This window comes from Phacochoerus africanus, chromosome 2, assembly GCF_016906955.1.
Source record: "Phacochoerus africanus isolate WHEZ1 chromosome 2, ROS_Pafr_v1, whole genome shotgun sequence".
In the NCBI taxonomy this organism is placed as follows: domain Eukaryota; kingdom Metazoa; phylum Chordata; class Mammalia; order Artiodactyla; family Suidae; genus Phacochoerus; species Phacochoerus africanus.
The window spans coordinates 231,192,498-231,207,926 of NC_062545.1; the positions used below are offsets into that span (position 1 = coordinate 231,192,498).

Sequence of the window (15,429 nt, forward strand, 5' to 3'; positions counted from 1 at the left end):
TCAATGACCAGGGTAGGAGGGGAGATGGTTCTCCACCATGAAACCTAGGCCTTGCTCATCAAACAGGATCAATCCAGTTTCTAAGAGAACACTTTAGAATTGCTTTGTTTAAAAAAAAAAAAATGTGAAAAATAATTTCTATAAAAATGCCTATAACTGACAGCTTCAGGGGATCCTCAGGCTTGTCCACAGGTTCGGTGACTTTCTAGGAGGACCCACAAGACTCAGTATATGGTCTTACTCATGAGCTCACTGGTGTGGCTTTTTATAGCAAAAGGATAGATTAAAATCAGCAACGTTCCCGTCATGGCACAGAAGAAACAAATCCAGCTAGGAACCATGAGGTTGCAGGTTCGATCCCTGGCCTCAATCAGTGGGTTAAGGATCTGGTGTTGCCATGAGGTGTGGTGTAGGTCACAGACACAGCTTGGATCTGGTGTTGCTGTGGCTGTGGCGTAAGACAGCAGCTGTAGCTCTCATTAGACCCGGTAGCCTGGGAACATTCCATATGCCATGGGTGTGGCCCTAAAAAGCAAAACAAAACAAAAAAAAACAGCAAAGGGAGATGCAAACTTACAAGAGTTTTCTTTCAGTGGAGTAGCACAGGATGTATTTCATTCCCTAACAACAATTCATGACACTACATGTGAAATGCAGTTCATCAGGGAACCTCCCTAAAGTCTAAGTGCCCAGGGTTGTGATGGAGTCTGGCCAGGAAGGCACCCTGTATCTGGCACGTACCGAAATTCCAGACTCCTAGAGGGGAAGTAGGTGTTCATATTGTTTGTATAAACAGTTTAGGTACCAGGAGCCACTCTTATCAGGGTGGTGGGAAACTTCATGAAATCCAGCTTCCCAGAGATGAGCTTTTAAAGGATGGAAGCCAGGCCTGCTCTTTTCCTGTGCACTGAGCAAGGAACCAGGCCTGTATGTTATCTACAAGGTTAAAAAACATGACTTTCATGTAAAATAGAGAATGGAACTGTGTCAAAGACTTACTTACCATTGCGGGTTTGGGATGGAAATGTTCTAAAATTAGGTTGTGGTGATGGTTATACAACTATAAATATAGTAAAAATCATTGAATTATTTTTAAAAATGACTTACCCATTAATGCAGGGACCTCCAAGGTGACAAATGGGTCCAAAGATTGTCAGGTATCATAGTCTATACCAGGTAAGGCAAAATGAAGTCCATTTGCTGAGTTAGACACAAAACTGAATGATTTTCTACATAGCAATACAATTAGAATTGGGCGGGTGGTCCAAATGGACAGAAATTGTTAGCAACTTTATCAAACAAAAATCTGTAAATTAACATGTAACTTCATAGAATTGGGCCCTAATGAGCTGTCATTAGTGAATAGACAAAGGTTCATTACCTGGAGAATTCCACAATCCTTGGGCACACCTCCTTTTAGATAGTGCTATGCTATGGCCCTGACAAGGGCTGCAGGTATATTTTGCTTTATTTCTGAGTTCTCAATAATTTGTCTGAGCAAGAATGTCACACCATGGTATAACACTCAAATTTCCTATTTCTGCCCAACCTAAGAAAAAAGAAAAACCCAAGTTTAAAAGAACAAGAGTTACTTTGTTTTTTTGTTTTAGGACCGCACCTGTGGCATATAGAATTTCCCAGGCTAAGGACTGAATCGGATCTATAGCTTCCAGCCTACGCCACAGCCACAGCAATGCCAGATCTGAGCTGCATCGGCAACCTATACCACAGCTCACAGCACCACTGGGTCCTTAACCCACTGAGCAAGGTCAGGGATTGAATCCGCATCCCCATAGAAACCAGGTGGATTCTTTTCTGCTGCACCACAGTGGGAACTCCAGAACAAGAGTTATTTTAAAAGACCAGTCAAGTGGCTTCTCTTGCTTCTTAAGTCAAAACTCTCTCTTGATTCAAAGGCAGGCATTTCGCTATGAAGGAGATGGGGCTCTCAATTTTCCCTTTAGAGTAATGAGTAGGGATTCCTCTGTAGTTTTTGTTTTCCCCAAAATTTGGAACAGGAGCTGCAGCTTGATAGTGGAATGAGAAAAATCAAAGTGGGGAGGGGACATAAGGGATCAGAAATAAGCACGATTCCTGGAAGAAAGAATTCAAAATTCCATCAAAAAGGCTGAGCCTTACAAAAGAAATTTGGTTCTAGATGGTATATGATAGGATCAGGATCATTGAGACAATCAAGTTCCTTTGCCAAAGCCTGGGAGGCAGACAATTAAGGAAGGCTATTTAAACAATTACTTTGCTGATATAAGTGGTCTGTGCATTTCTCTCCTTCTGTGCAATTGCCTTTTGTTATAATTTCCTCCTTTAATGAGTCCGTTTACGTAAAACATAGTGATTATGTACAAACATGATTACCAGCAGCATATTTGCAGTTCCCTTGAATAATGTCATTGACTTCTCAAGACAAGCTGGGAGGCCGGCATCACTTTAATATTTAGATAGCAGATGGGAGAACAGAGGCTGATAACTTGCCCGATGGAAATGCTGAAAGCAGAGCTCAAATTTAGGTCCTACGCCACATCCACCAGGCTCAATAACACGGTAAGAGGGAGACCATGTAACTACTACTGGAAGATTGTAAAGGACTTGATAGAGGCTCAGACTTGAGAAAGGAGGTGGACCTCCAGGAGGATCTTAAAGGGATCCACCATAGCAGTGCTTCTCTGTGGAACCCTAAAGAATACCAGCCTTTAAAGAGAAGCCTGTGGACAAAGCTTCATTCAGTCCTACACATACCTGAGGATAAAATCCACCTGCATCTCAGAGAAGGTATCAAGCCTCCCAAAAATCTTCACCTGAGGTAAAAGGCCTTAATAGATAACAAATCATCATTTTCCACTATATATATAAAACAAGAAAACATTCTTGCCACTTTTTTTTCCCCAAGAGCAGCCAGTGTTTGGTATTTAACAGGAAAGCCAGTATTCATGGAATATTTTTCATTCAAATATATTTCTTTTCTCCAGAATAGAATTATTATCTGAAATGTAATGACATTTACATTGATTGCACAGCTGCTAAAAAGTACAGGGCACTATACTAACCTATACAAGAAATAATCAACCCTTACCTTGCAATCTTGAATGCAGGGTCTTTTCTTGTATAGTTAATCAGAGTGGGTCCTTAAAGCTGTGAGCATGGGGTCTATCATTCCATTCCTTACCCGCTAGTGTTGCTTCTTAATACTTACTAGTGATGCTGGCCCCAGCTTTATTGGTGAGATTTTCATTTTAGGAAGTTAGGAAACCCTGCTTGGGAAAGAGAATGAGAAGAAGGAAAAAACAGTAAACTGTTTCAGAACTGCCTGGGCCATAGTTCTCATCTACAAAATGGTAGATATTGCCAAGGTAATTCCCAACACCATAATTCCTACCTGTATTTGGTTTGCTGAGAAGTGATACCAAATGTTGAGTCTAGGGCTTTTCTTACAATTTTCTACTCAAGGTCATGTGTACTATAGCATACATTGGTAAACATTAAAACATCTCCGTATGCTTTTATAGATCCAGTTGACTAATTGATTTCTGAACTTTTTTTTTTTTTTTAAACAGAGAAAAACCTTTGCCGGAAATGCAATGAAAACTGCAAGACATGCACTGAATCAGACAACTGTACAGAATGTAGGGAGGGGTTAAGGTAAGAGAGTGAAAGATTTCACCAAGTAACACAGTCCAAGGACTTCTCAGTATAAAGGTTTTTTTTTTTAAAGTAAATAAATAACTCTTTTATAAAAAGTCACCCCTGGTTTGACACCCAGTTCAAACACACTTGATTGCTATTTGCATTATCTCTACCATTTTATGTGAAAAATGGGATGCCGTCTTGGCTAAGGAAGGTTTGTAAACCAAATGAAATTCTCTTTAGAAAAGATAGCTCAAATGCAAATTTTTAGAAAATGATGATTTGAGAGACTTTCTTGGGGCTTTTTGACCGGCGGTGCATCAGTCAAGGATTACTGTGTAGGTAACACCAATGAATTATATTTAATCCCCTTGATTCTTTCCTTTGATGGTCTAAACTATTCCCTTATCTTTTATTTCTCTATATAGCCGATCATTCTCTTATCTTAAGCACCTCAGGATTGGTTCCATTACGCTATGGTATGCACATAGATTTAATACCAGGGGATGTTTTCCTTGAATGGATGGGACTTGCTCATTGCTAAAGCCAGATAGTTGATGGATTCTTTCAGAAAATAATATGCAGCTGAAACGAACTAGGTATTCTCTTGATTTCCTTAGAAGAAGGTCAGATCATCCCACTTTGAGTGAGGCGTTGGTCTCCGGGTTTACATAGATCTAGAATTCTGCCCCATTCCATCCCTTTTACGTATCAGTAGTACCTCTATTTCCGCCTTTCATCTGAAGCCAAATATATAGGTCCAGGCAGTTTCTAGGAAGGTGATTCTTCACATCATTTTTACTTAGATTATCTGTGGCTTTTTTTCCCCATAAATGCGTTCGATGTCAGTTTTTTAGTTTTTTTAGCACCTTTTATCATAAGACTTTGGTTTTGATAAATTATTCTAGTCCGCTTCCTAATTCTTCTTGGAGAAGGAGCAGATTGTTAAAATAAAAAGCAAGATAAATGTGGACTCACATCTTTCTCTGACATTTATCAGCTGTGCGATCACGGCCAAGTCACTTAGCCCCTCAGAGCCCCAATGATGCTGAATTATGATAGGAATTAACTGTAGTGGAGTTCCCATCTTGACACAGTGGAAATGAATCCGACTAGGAACTGTGAGGTTGCAGGTTCAATCCCTGGCCTCGATCAGTGGGTTAATGACCCATCATTGTCGTGAGCTATGGTGGTGCAGGTCACAGACACAGCTCGGACCTGGCATTGCTGTAGCTATGGCATAGGGCAGCAGTTGTAGGTCCGATTCAACCCTGAGCTCTAGTAATATTTTCAAAGCACTTATTCCAGTATCTGACACAGAACTGGTGCATGCAAAATAAGATTATTTTCTCTGTAAAATGTTCCCTAAGAAATACAGAAAATATATTCATTTTAAATATACCATTAGCCACTTTAAAAGAAATAAAATATTATTTCAACATGTAATCAATATAAGACCATATTTTACATTCTTTTTTGTTTGTAGTAACCAATCTTTGAAATCACGTGTGTATTTTTCCCCTAAAGCACATTTCAAGTCAGACAATTTTTTATGAGAAATATGTCATCTGTGTTTAGATTTTATAAAATTTAGATCAAGAAGTAGACTTTATATAGCCAGGTTCCACACTTACTCAGGAGTCTGCCCATAACCAAATCAAACATCAATTTGTAAAATTTAGAATGAAATTAACAAAAAGAAAATTTTTAATTCTGTTCCTTGGCCACACCAGCCACATTTCAAGTGCTCTGGAGCCACGGGTGCTAGTGCATGTGGGACAGCACAGGTCTAACCTGGCTGACTTGTCACAGAAAGAACCCAGGTGTTCATGGTACCAGGTTCATTAGCCTCACCAGCCCTGCATTTTGGAAGCAGCAGAAAGTACCGAGTTCACAGTGCCTGCTCTCTGCTTCACATCCCATTTAGTGCCTTCCCTCCCACACAGTGCAGTGTCCTGCTGAAGTGAGTGCCAACCTCAGAAGGAAGATCCTTTATTAGAAAACGAGGCAGCTTCTTAAAAACTTTGAGAAATTTTTCAGTGGTCCTCTTTCCACCCCAGAAGATTCATTTGATGCACTCTCTTCTTTCCCAGCTCTACAGAAAGAGAAAGGATTTTCTTTTACTGGCTTTTTAAATGACAGCTCTCTCTGGCCAGTGATGAGACCTATGAATGAAGCACCCTGCATTTTCCTTAAGGGCTTTGAGGGTTGACCATGTTGCCTCAGAAGATCTGTAAATTTTTAACTGTGGCTAAAAACAAACTGAAAAATATCTATGCATAAAATACTAGAAGGAACTAGATTAAAATGTGCACAGGACTGTTTGGGATTCTTTTTCATCTACTTCTGTTTTGTTCTTTCCAAATTTCTTTAATGAGCATAGGAAAAAATAAATTTTACTTTTTAAAAGCATGCTCCGTATATAAAGCAAAGTCAAGTAAATGTGGATTGGAGCAATATGGAAAGTAAGATAATAGAAACTATTTGACCTGCTCTTCAGATACCCATTTTCTAGTATTGTCTATCTGGTGACATGGGATTATGGTAAATCACACTGTTGAGTTTTTCAGTGAGTAGAGCTGTCTATTAAATGTTGTAAATTCTATGTATTTATTTTTAAGAATCTGTATATGTATGACTGGGTCACTTTGCTGTACAGCAGTAATTGACACATCACTAAATCAATTATACTTTAATAAAAAAATGTTTTTTAATCTGTAGACTGAAAAATTTCATAGCTGATAGAAAATTAGGAGAAAGAAAAAAATACCCATTCCTATTTGACATTTTAGCAACTCATTACATAACATATTTAGAGAAAATATGGTGCAGCTAACACCTAAAAACACCAAATAATACTATAACTAAGAAGAGTTGAGATGTTTGGAGAAGGAACAGTTTGAGTAGATAATTTTGCCTAATTTTTCATAGAGTTAAAAATTAATATTTCAATTAACAGAGGCAAAAAGATATTAGAACTAAAATCAGAAACACTTAAAAACAAACAAAAAAAGCTATTCCTGGGAGCTTGTGGGTATTGGGCAGGAAGAGTTGTGCCCTATTATTCATTTGTAATGCATTTTACTTGTGTTCCTACTACATCTATAGTTACAAAACGACTGAATTTTAATGTGTATTTCGTCTAGTCAGTCTGTCAGAGAATTGGTAGGCATATTGTTAAATAAGGTGATTGTTTGGGTCAATATAATACTTTTTAAAACCTCCAGATTAGGAGTTCCTGTCATGGTGCATCGGAAACAAATCCGACTAGGAACCATGAGGTTGCGGGTTCGATCCCTGGCCTTGCTCAGTGGGTGAAAGATCCAGCATTGCCATGAGCTGTGGTATAGGTCAAAGACGCGGCTCAGATCTGGCATTGGTGTGACTGTGGCATAGGTCGGCAGCTGTAGCTGCTATTAGACCCCTAGCTTGGAAACCTCCATGTGCTTCCGGTGTAGCCCTAAAAAGCGCACGTGCACACACACACACACACACACACACACACACACACACACACACACAAACCCTCCAGACTGTAAGCTGTGGAGTAAAGAAGAAATTTGTCAGCCAGTCTAATAGTTAAGAGAATCTCCCCAAAGATAACCATTATAGACACAGAGAAGCATTACAGGCATTGGGAAAGAGGGTACAAGAGCTATTTCCCCTGCTTTGAAGCTTTGACAAATCCATTTGTCCCAGGGCAGTGGGGGTTAGGGGGGCTGTATTTGTTATGCAGGTAGTTGGGGAGTCTTACCTTTCTGCCTGGTCACAGCAGTCTGCGTCTGTGCCTTTAGCCTACAGGGATCCCGGTGTTCTGTTGCCTGTGAGGATGGACGGTACTTCAACGGCCAGGACTGCCAGCCTTGCCACCGCTTCTGCGCCACCTGTGCTGGTACCTTCTCCCCCAGTCCTCTTGTTTATTTTTCTGGCTCTGGTTTGGCTTTGTTTATCTGTCTTCATCTATCACTCAGGCAAACCCACTTGATATTTTAAACTAAATGCTGGAGGAGCACACGTCCCTTCTGATAGCCATGCCCATATTCTCCTCAGATATCAGTCCTCAGCAGCATCTCCTCATTTAAAACTTAAATATCCCAGTGATGCCTCCTTCTCTTGACAAAGAGATCTGATATTTTTTGGCGAATGCTCTAAAACTGGAGCATTTTAATGTAAGGAGAAGCACAAAGATAATAATTCTTAAAATTACAGTCTATTAAAGCTGTTTTCACTAACTGTGCAAGAAGCAGCCCTTCATGCAGCCCCTTCTGAGGTCTTGTCTCTTGTCTCCTGGATTTGTCTTGCTTTTCAGGGGCAGGCGCTGATGGGTGTATTAACTGCACAGAGGGCTACTTCATGGAGGATGGGAGATGTGTGCAAAGCTGTAGTATCAGCTATTACTTCGACCACTCTTCAGAAAATGGCTTCAAATCCTGCAAAAAGTAAGTGGATCCACTGCTTAAGCCCAACTGTGTGGCTACTGGGTTTCTTATTTGAGTGCATTCATAAATAATATCATTTATGATAAAAATAAGGTTCAAAGCTTTATCTCTAGACACTGCTTTGCAATTTTAATCCAGCTGATTTTGGTGGGGGTTTTTTGTTTACTTCGGGGTTTTTTTTGCACCTTAGGAGTACTTTAAAACCTCAAAAGTAGTATTTTGGTTTCAAGCGCATGCTCTTTCCCCTCTAAAATCTCAGTCTACCTGCTTTTTAACGTTGTCAAACCTCGCAATTGTAAGAAAAGATTTTTGCGTCATCTTCAAAGGGAGAATTAAGTTTAAGACATTAAGAGGTTGATGGAGTTCCCGTCATGGTGCAGTGGTTAACGAATCCGACTAGGAACCATAAGGTTGCGGGTTCGGTCCCTGCCCTTGCTCAGTGGGTTAACGATCTGGCGTTGCCGTGAGCTGTGGTGTAGGTTGCAGACTCGGCTCAGATCCCGCGTTGCTGTGGCTCTGGCATAGGCTGGTGGCTTCAGCTCCAATTGGACCCCTAGCCTGGGAACCTCCATATGCCACGAGGGCAGCCCAAGAAATAGCAAAAAGACAAAAAAAAAAAAAAGACATTAAGAGGTTGATAGCAAACACATCTTTTCCTGTGCTTGATGTCTGAAAGGATGATAAATTGTACCTTCTCCCCATAGATGTGATGCCAGCTGTTTGACATGCAATGGTCCAGGGTTCAAGAACTGTACCAGCTGTCCCAGTGGATATCTCTTAGACTTAGGAATGTGTCAAATGGGAGCCATCTGCAAGGACGGTGAGTACAACTGTTCATTGTGATCTTCTGAGCAAATTATGATCTATGTTTAGCTCTAATATATTTGCACTTAAGCACAAAACTATTGAGCATGCCCCAGGTAGGCCACACTTGCTATTGTGATGGCATTCATTCATCTTGAACTTACACCCTCAATGGATTTGGTTTGGGGGCTTCTAATTGCAAGGAGAACTAAAGCATCCATTGACTAAGATGGCACTAGTTAATTTTTTTAATTAGCAAACTTTGGTCTTTAAAACTTCAGTTTTGAGTTCACAGCAAAATTGAGAAAATACAGAGTTCCCATACATCCCCTGACCACCCCCACACACAAGCTCCCCTATTATCAGCCTTCTGCACCAGAGCAATGTATTCGTTATAGCTGATGAAACTATATTGACATATCAGTATCACTGAAATCTATAGTTTACATTAGGGCTCACTCTTGTACATTCTATGAGTTTGGACAAATGTATAAAGACACGTATCCACCATTATAGTACCATACAGAACACTTCCACTGCCCTAAAAATCCTCTGTACTCTGTTTATTCCTCCTTCCTTCCCTTCTCTGCCAAACCCCTGGAAAGCAGTATTTTTTTTTTAACTGTCTTCATAGGTTTGTCTTTTCCAGATTGTCATATAGTTAGAATTTTACATCAAATACTAACAGGAAAAGGCTACATACTTTCTTTTTTCTGGTCTTTTCATAAGATCTTTAAAATACCCTATACATGGAGTTTTGTATCTTGCTTTCTGTACTTGCATTAGACAAACATTATCCTGTGTTTTTATAACATCTTCAGAAACTTCATTTTTAATAACCATATAAAAGGCTATCATGTGGAAATGCACTGTTTATTGCCACTTTCCTCTGATTTGGATTATTTATAATTTTGATATGTAAATCACAATCAAATCTCCAAGTCTTTCATTAGGCTTCTGACAGACAGGCATCTATCTAACAGTTACAGAACTAAAGACTTCTACATGGTGGTCCTTTTTTTTTTTTCCTCCAACCAGTGGTTCTTGACCAAAATGCCAGGACTGCAGACCTTCCCCCAAGATTCATTTTAAATTGGTCTTAGGGTGTGGTCTCACCACTGATATTTTTAGAAGCTTCCAGTGTTTCTAATATGCAGCCATTTGGCAAATACCAACTCTTTTTCTAGCCTCAGTTTCCCCATCTATAAAATGAATGAATTTAAATTATTCCAACCCCAACTTTTCATAACCTTTAACTCTCAATATAAATAAAGCATGCCGAGAGGGCCCTACAACTAAGTGCCTAAATTTTATGCAATCATGCATCTCAATGATGTAGAAAGGAATTTTGAACCATCATTTTTCTAAACATCATTGGATTGTTATAAAAATAGGAACTTAAAAAAGAAACTGGGCATTTGGAACAATTTTCCCTGATAAAAAATCATTTCCCTGGGTTTATTCTTTGTCTTCTTTTGAATGGCTCCTCTTCAGGAAATTTCACAAGAGGCAAAAGAGTGCTGTTGGTGGGAGAATTTGGATTCAGGAGTCAGAATGCTGTCATTCATATCTAGGCTCTCAGCTCAGGAACTTCTCTGGGTCTCACTTCCCTCCTGTAAAATTGAGAAAGAATACTATCGGCCTGATTTAGCTATTCTGCAACTTCCTGTTAGGAATCTGAAACATCAGAAAGATCTGAGCACCAACAAGATTAAAAAAAAAAAAAAAGCACCAACAAGAACATCATTTATGGTCTCATATCCACAGAGCATCACAGGTTACTTTGCATCTTCATAGCTTTTCTGATGTATGTTTGATCTAGAAGGGATGGGCAGACCTTCTCAGGCTCTGTGTTCAAGCTTTTCATGACCAGGGGCAATTCTTATAACACTGGGGTGCGATGATTGGGATGATGGCACCCCTGGGGACCATGTAAGTGCTCCTTGCTGTAAAACATGGTTCCCCTGTATCTGACTATGATCAGAATTTTTTAAGTTAGCAATTAAAAAACTAAGGGAGATTTTTTAAGTGACTGACCCTGAAGATCCAGAGTACTTGGTACCAGGCATTGCAAGTTTTGTGATGCTTTAATTACTTTCCCTAACCACAGGAAGCATGGGCTGATGTATGCCAAATGGCACTTTGGTAAAAGTGGAGTGTCAGGATTCTGGGCAGGAGTGGAACGAAGAACCGTAATTTGTGATGAGTCCATTTTTCAAGCTGGTTACAGAATGAGCTCCTTGATGGCTCACCAGGCTTTTCAAATTGCAATTGCATTTAGGGATGTGCTGTTTATTTTCTTTCAACTGTCATACTCCAGTGATTCTAAGATATCCTTTTTTATATGTATTTTAACATCTGTGAAATCAGATGCATCTTATAATTCATGGCAGCTTACAACTGCTTTTGATCAGCAGGTTGATGTGACAGAGTTGTCACTGCCTGTGACTTAGTCACAGATATGTCTCGCCAACTGAGTTAGGCACGAAATCATGCCTACATTTGTTGCATTTAATTGCAGTTCATAACAGCTTCAAAAAATTCAGCTGTGAGTCAATATTCAAAGGAAGAGTTAATTATTACATAATCCCAGAAACAAAATAGCATGTTATATAATTTTAAATACTTTCAATAAGCGTAAAACTAATATTCTAACTAGTAAGAGACTATTGTGTCACTATATAATAATCAATTTTTTTCCTAGTAGTAATGCTGCATTACCATTATTAGTAATAATAATGGTAATGGTGCATTACTATTATTAGAAATAAGCTATTAGTAGTGGTGCATCTGATATCCGGTGTCTTGGAGTCAATGAAATATGGAATAAATGACTATATATGCTCTGCTCTAGGTAATTCCTTAAAGAAAAATTCCTGGCTTATGTTATTATTGATTTCTAATTTATTCTTTTTCTAATCTTTTTTTTTTCCTTTCATAAATGGATCTCAATCACATTTACCGTTGGACTGCAATCTCTCTCCTTGAAAAACAATGCTGTTGACTGAAATCACTTGGGGTGGACCAAATTTCCTCCCTTTTGACTGCTCCTGAATGATCTCTTCCAATCCCCCTCATCTGCCTCTCTGACCAATCACAACCTTCTACCATGTGTGTCCATCATGCTGCTCTCGTCCTCAACTTCCCCTCTCTCTTGCTGACTTCCTGGAAAAGCAACGGAAGAGTCCTGGGCGGAAGGAGGCTTCTGTATGCTAGTGAAAAAGAACAATCTGTGCCAACGGAAGGTTCTTCAACAACTTTGCTGCAAAACATGTACATTCCAAGGCTAAGCTGCCATCCTAGATGTCTTTGTTCCTGTAGACTTATAGATTACTCCATATTATTAAAAAGAAAAAAAAAAAAAACAAGCAAAAAAAAAAAAAAGCAAGCCATCTCTCTCTTTCTTGCTCTCTTTTTCTCTCTCAAATTTGTGCAGGGAGATGGTGAACTGTTTTGTCAGAACTTAAATGGAAAGAAAAAAATAAACCTACAACAAGCCTACCTTTTATAACTGGGTGTTTAGTGCTAAACAGCCAGAACCACAGAGACAGTATTGTATGACCAAAGCATTTGATGCCAAAATTTGACGTTAAAGTAATGATTTGATTTCCTGCCCTGGTTTTGAAGGTCCTTTTTTATTTTTTCCTTTTGCATTTACTTGCTTGTTTCCCTTTCAAACGCCTAAATATACCTTTCAAAAACATCACAAGAGCAGACATAGATCAAAATGAAACAGAAAGCTCTTGCATCCATCATTTTTCATGGTTGAGTCCACTGCTGGGGGAAATGGCAGAAAACTGGACCAAAGGGCATTAAGAACATCCCACAGAGTTGTGTTCAGTGTCGTTTTTCTAGGGTTTTCACAGTTGAACATTGACACTTTCCACCTAAAATATACTTCACACATTATGTGCTGGTTTTGGCATTATGCTCACTTGATAAGTCCACTCCACTGGTTTCATCAGAGAGACTTGCTGCTATTGGCATTTCCATGGTCGATTTGGTCATTTTACATACAGCTGGTCAAATGGGATTGCTCTGCATAGTCAAACTGGTGATGGAGAGAATGCAAAGATTCACAAAACAGCTGAGACTGATCCAGCTGCCCCAAATCCAGAGTGTTCACTTATAGGCCCTGCACAATCTCTTGGTGCTATTTAGCCATTATCTCCATAGCATTTGTTTCAAAGGCCATCAGAAATTCCATGTGTTGTAGTGGGAAGCATTTTGGATATGATGAAGGAAATTTCTTCCTGGATTCCAAAGTTTCTAGAAGGTCCTGTATTTTTTAAGAAATGGAATTTATTTAAATAATATTTAAGCTCGTGCCCAAGTTGGCTGGGCAACATTTTTCAATGGTGCTTATTAGAAGTTTTTTCATCTTGTCATTTTAAGAAAATAAAACTGGAAATGGAATATGGGCAGCATGATTGTACCCCTCCTGGTTCTGTAGTTTTCCCACTCCTCTGTCCCTCTGTAACCATGCTATGATGCACCTGTCCACTGAATGTCAATCAGATCATCTGTTTTCTTGGAAATACCTTCACTGTTTTTTCTGTGACTCGTCAAATGCATCCTGGAATGTAGCCGACTGAATTATGGGAAGACTGTATGGATAAGTGGCCAGAAATGAGGAAGCCTGATAGAGCTGTAAAGAGATCTGAGTTTCTCTATTCAGAGGAGAAGAGACAAATACCATGTTTCATAGCAAAGCTCTATTGGTGACTTCATTTGCGTAAGAGTGACCAGCTGTCTTGTAGGCTTCTGACAGCCTCACTTCCAAGACATCACTGGCCTTCCAGATGAGAAGATAAATGATGTCAATATAGGTTATCTTGGGAAGCGAAGGCTCAGGTCCCCACACACACAGCTAACTAGCCTACTCTGAAAATCTTCATTCCTAGACATCAGAGTTAACATGGAACCCAAGGTAAATAATGAGAAAAAAACCTACTCACCTTAGTGATAACGTTGTAGTGCTATGGAGTCACATAATGATTCATAGGTAAGTAGGGAATCGACCAATTTTGCTGGGTAGTTTTCCTGTTCATAGCACTGCAGGCCCTTCTGACCCAAAGAAAGCAAATTAGTCCTGGGTATGCTATGTAGAGTCTTACATTACAAAGGCACAGTCTCTTTGTGAACAAAAGCACGTGTGAGCCTAAAGCAAGCCCAAGCCTAAAGCAAGCTCAAACAGATGGCGAAGCAAGATTTGCCTGCAAAGGAATCCATTTAAGTGAACCAGCCCATAATATTTGAGGCACAATGTTACTATGAAGGGAAAAACTTAAATGATGTCTGTGTTCTTAGATAAATAACCATTAATCTGACAGCCAAATTCATTGGGGTCCACCAATGTGTTCCATTTCTCACTGACCATGCAGGCACACATCGTGGAAATACTGGTGTAACTACTAGTGTGTTACTGCCTCGTTTATCTACAGAATATTATTAACTAGAACATAATGCTTTCAAAGTTTAAGTTAATGTTATATATTATGTATAAATATATATATTCATAATGAGATATATGTAATGGTTAGTACAAAGTTTGGAGACTTAACAAATGCTCTAACCTTCTAGAGACAAAAGTCCTATCTTCTGTTTTCTTTTGTCTATTTTTCATTAGTGATCCATTGTTAAATCCAAACCCACTTTTACTGAAAAATACTGTACATGTGTAAAATGTTCAGTTGTTTTTTTGTAAAATATAGTAGAATGGTTGTAATTGATACTGGCCAAAATCAATGTTATTCCATATTTTATTTTTTCTATTAAATTAACCTAAGTTCCTGTTTATTTGATCTGTTCATACCCATGGGCAAATATCTCTGAAAGGGTGAGGTCATGAGAAACTTCTGTTTCCACAGAGAAGCTGAAAATGGAGGAAAGGGTGGAGTATGAAGCATCTAAAGTGAGGAGGAAAGGGTGAGCAGAGGTGTGAATTGAAAAAGAAAAAGAGAAAGTAAAGAAATAGAAGAAAGGAACGGTTTGGACTTGCTCATGAATGTAAGCTAAATCCCATTTTTAGTAAGCAGACAGTGAACAAATATCTAGAGAAGCTTGGTGCAGTTTCTATTCCATTGTACAGATGCCATCCCAGTGAAGGGCCATCTGGGCCTGCTCTTTCCCTGGGTTCCCCCAAGATATGGACTAAAGCACGCCCACTAGTGGATGCAGTGGATGGTGGATGTATGGAAGGGTGAAGACCAGAGGGCCTGGCACTAGGAGATGCGGAGTGTGAAAGCTTCTACAGAAGATGGCCTTGTTCAGTGGGCTGATGCCCTGTGTGCGATGGTCAGTGGCTATCTCCCTGGATGCCTACAAGATGGTTTTGTCTAAAGCCCATTTCCAGAACATGCCACAGAATGGCACTGGATAGTGAGCAAAAAACAACCATGGATTACAGTCTTTGTGAATCCTGCTTGAAGTGGGCACTTTAAAGGTTCAGGGTCCTGAACCTTTTGCAAAAGGAAATGAGAAATCAAGAGCACTGATAACACATATTGAGTTCCAATTAGCTTTAAAGGTCTAGGCATACAAGAAA

General features: G+C 39.4%; 1 protein-coding gene across 2 annotated transcripts in view; it reads left to right on the forward strand.

Annotated features, from left to right (window-relative positions):
• PCSK5 (proprotein convertase subtilisin/kexin type 5) overlaps positions 1-15,429 on the forward strand; it is a 457,211-nt gene that overhangs the window by 293,381 nt on the left and 148,401 nt on the right. Inside the window, exons 17-21 of one of the 2 annotated variants that reach the window (XM_047767787.1) lie at positions 3,570-3,654; positions 7,434-7,531; positions 7,949-8,078; positions 8,783-8,898; positions 12,057-14,679. In XM_047767787.1, coding sequence (XP_047623743.1) covers positions 3,570-3,654; positions 7,434-7,531; positions 7,949-8,078; positions 8,783-8,898; positions 12,057-12,172 — 545 coding nt within the window. In that variant the 3' untranslated portion in view covers positions 12,173-14,679. Of the gene's footprint in view, positions 1-3,569; positions 3,655-7,433; positions 7,532-7,948; positions 8,079-8,782; positions 8,899-12,056; positions 14,680-15,429 lie in introns of those variants that run through there. The other variant, XM_047767789.1, reaches the window with a different exon arrangement.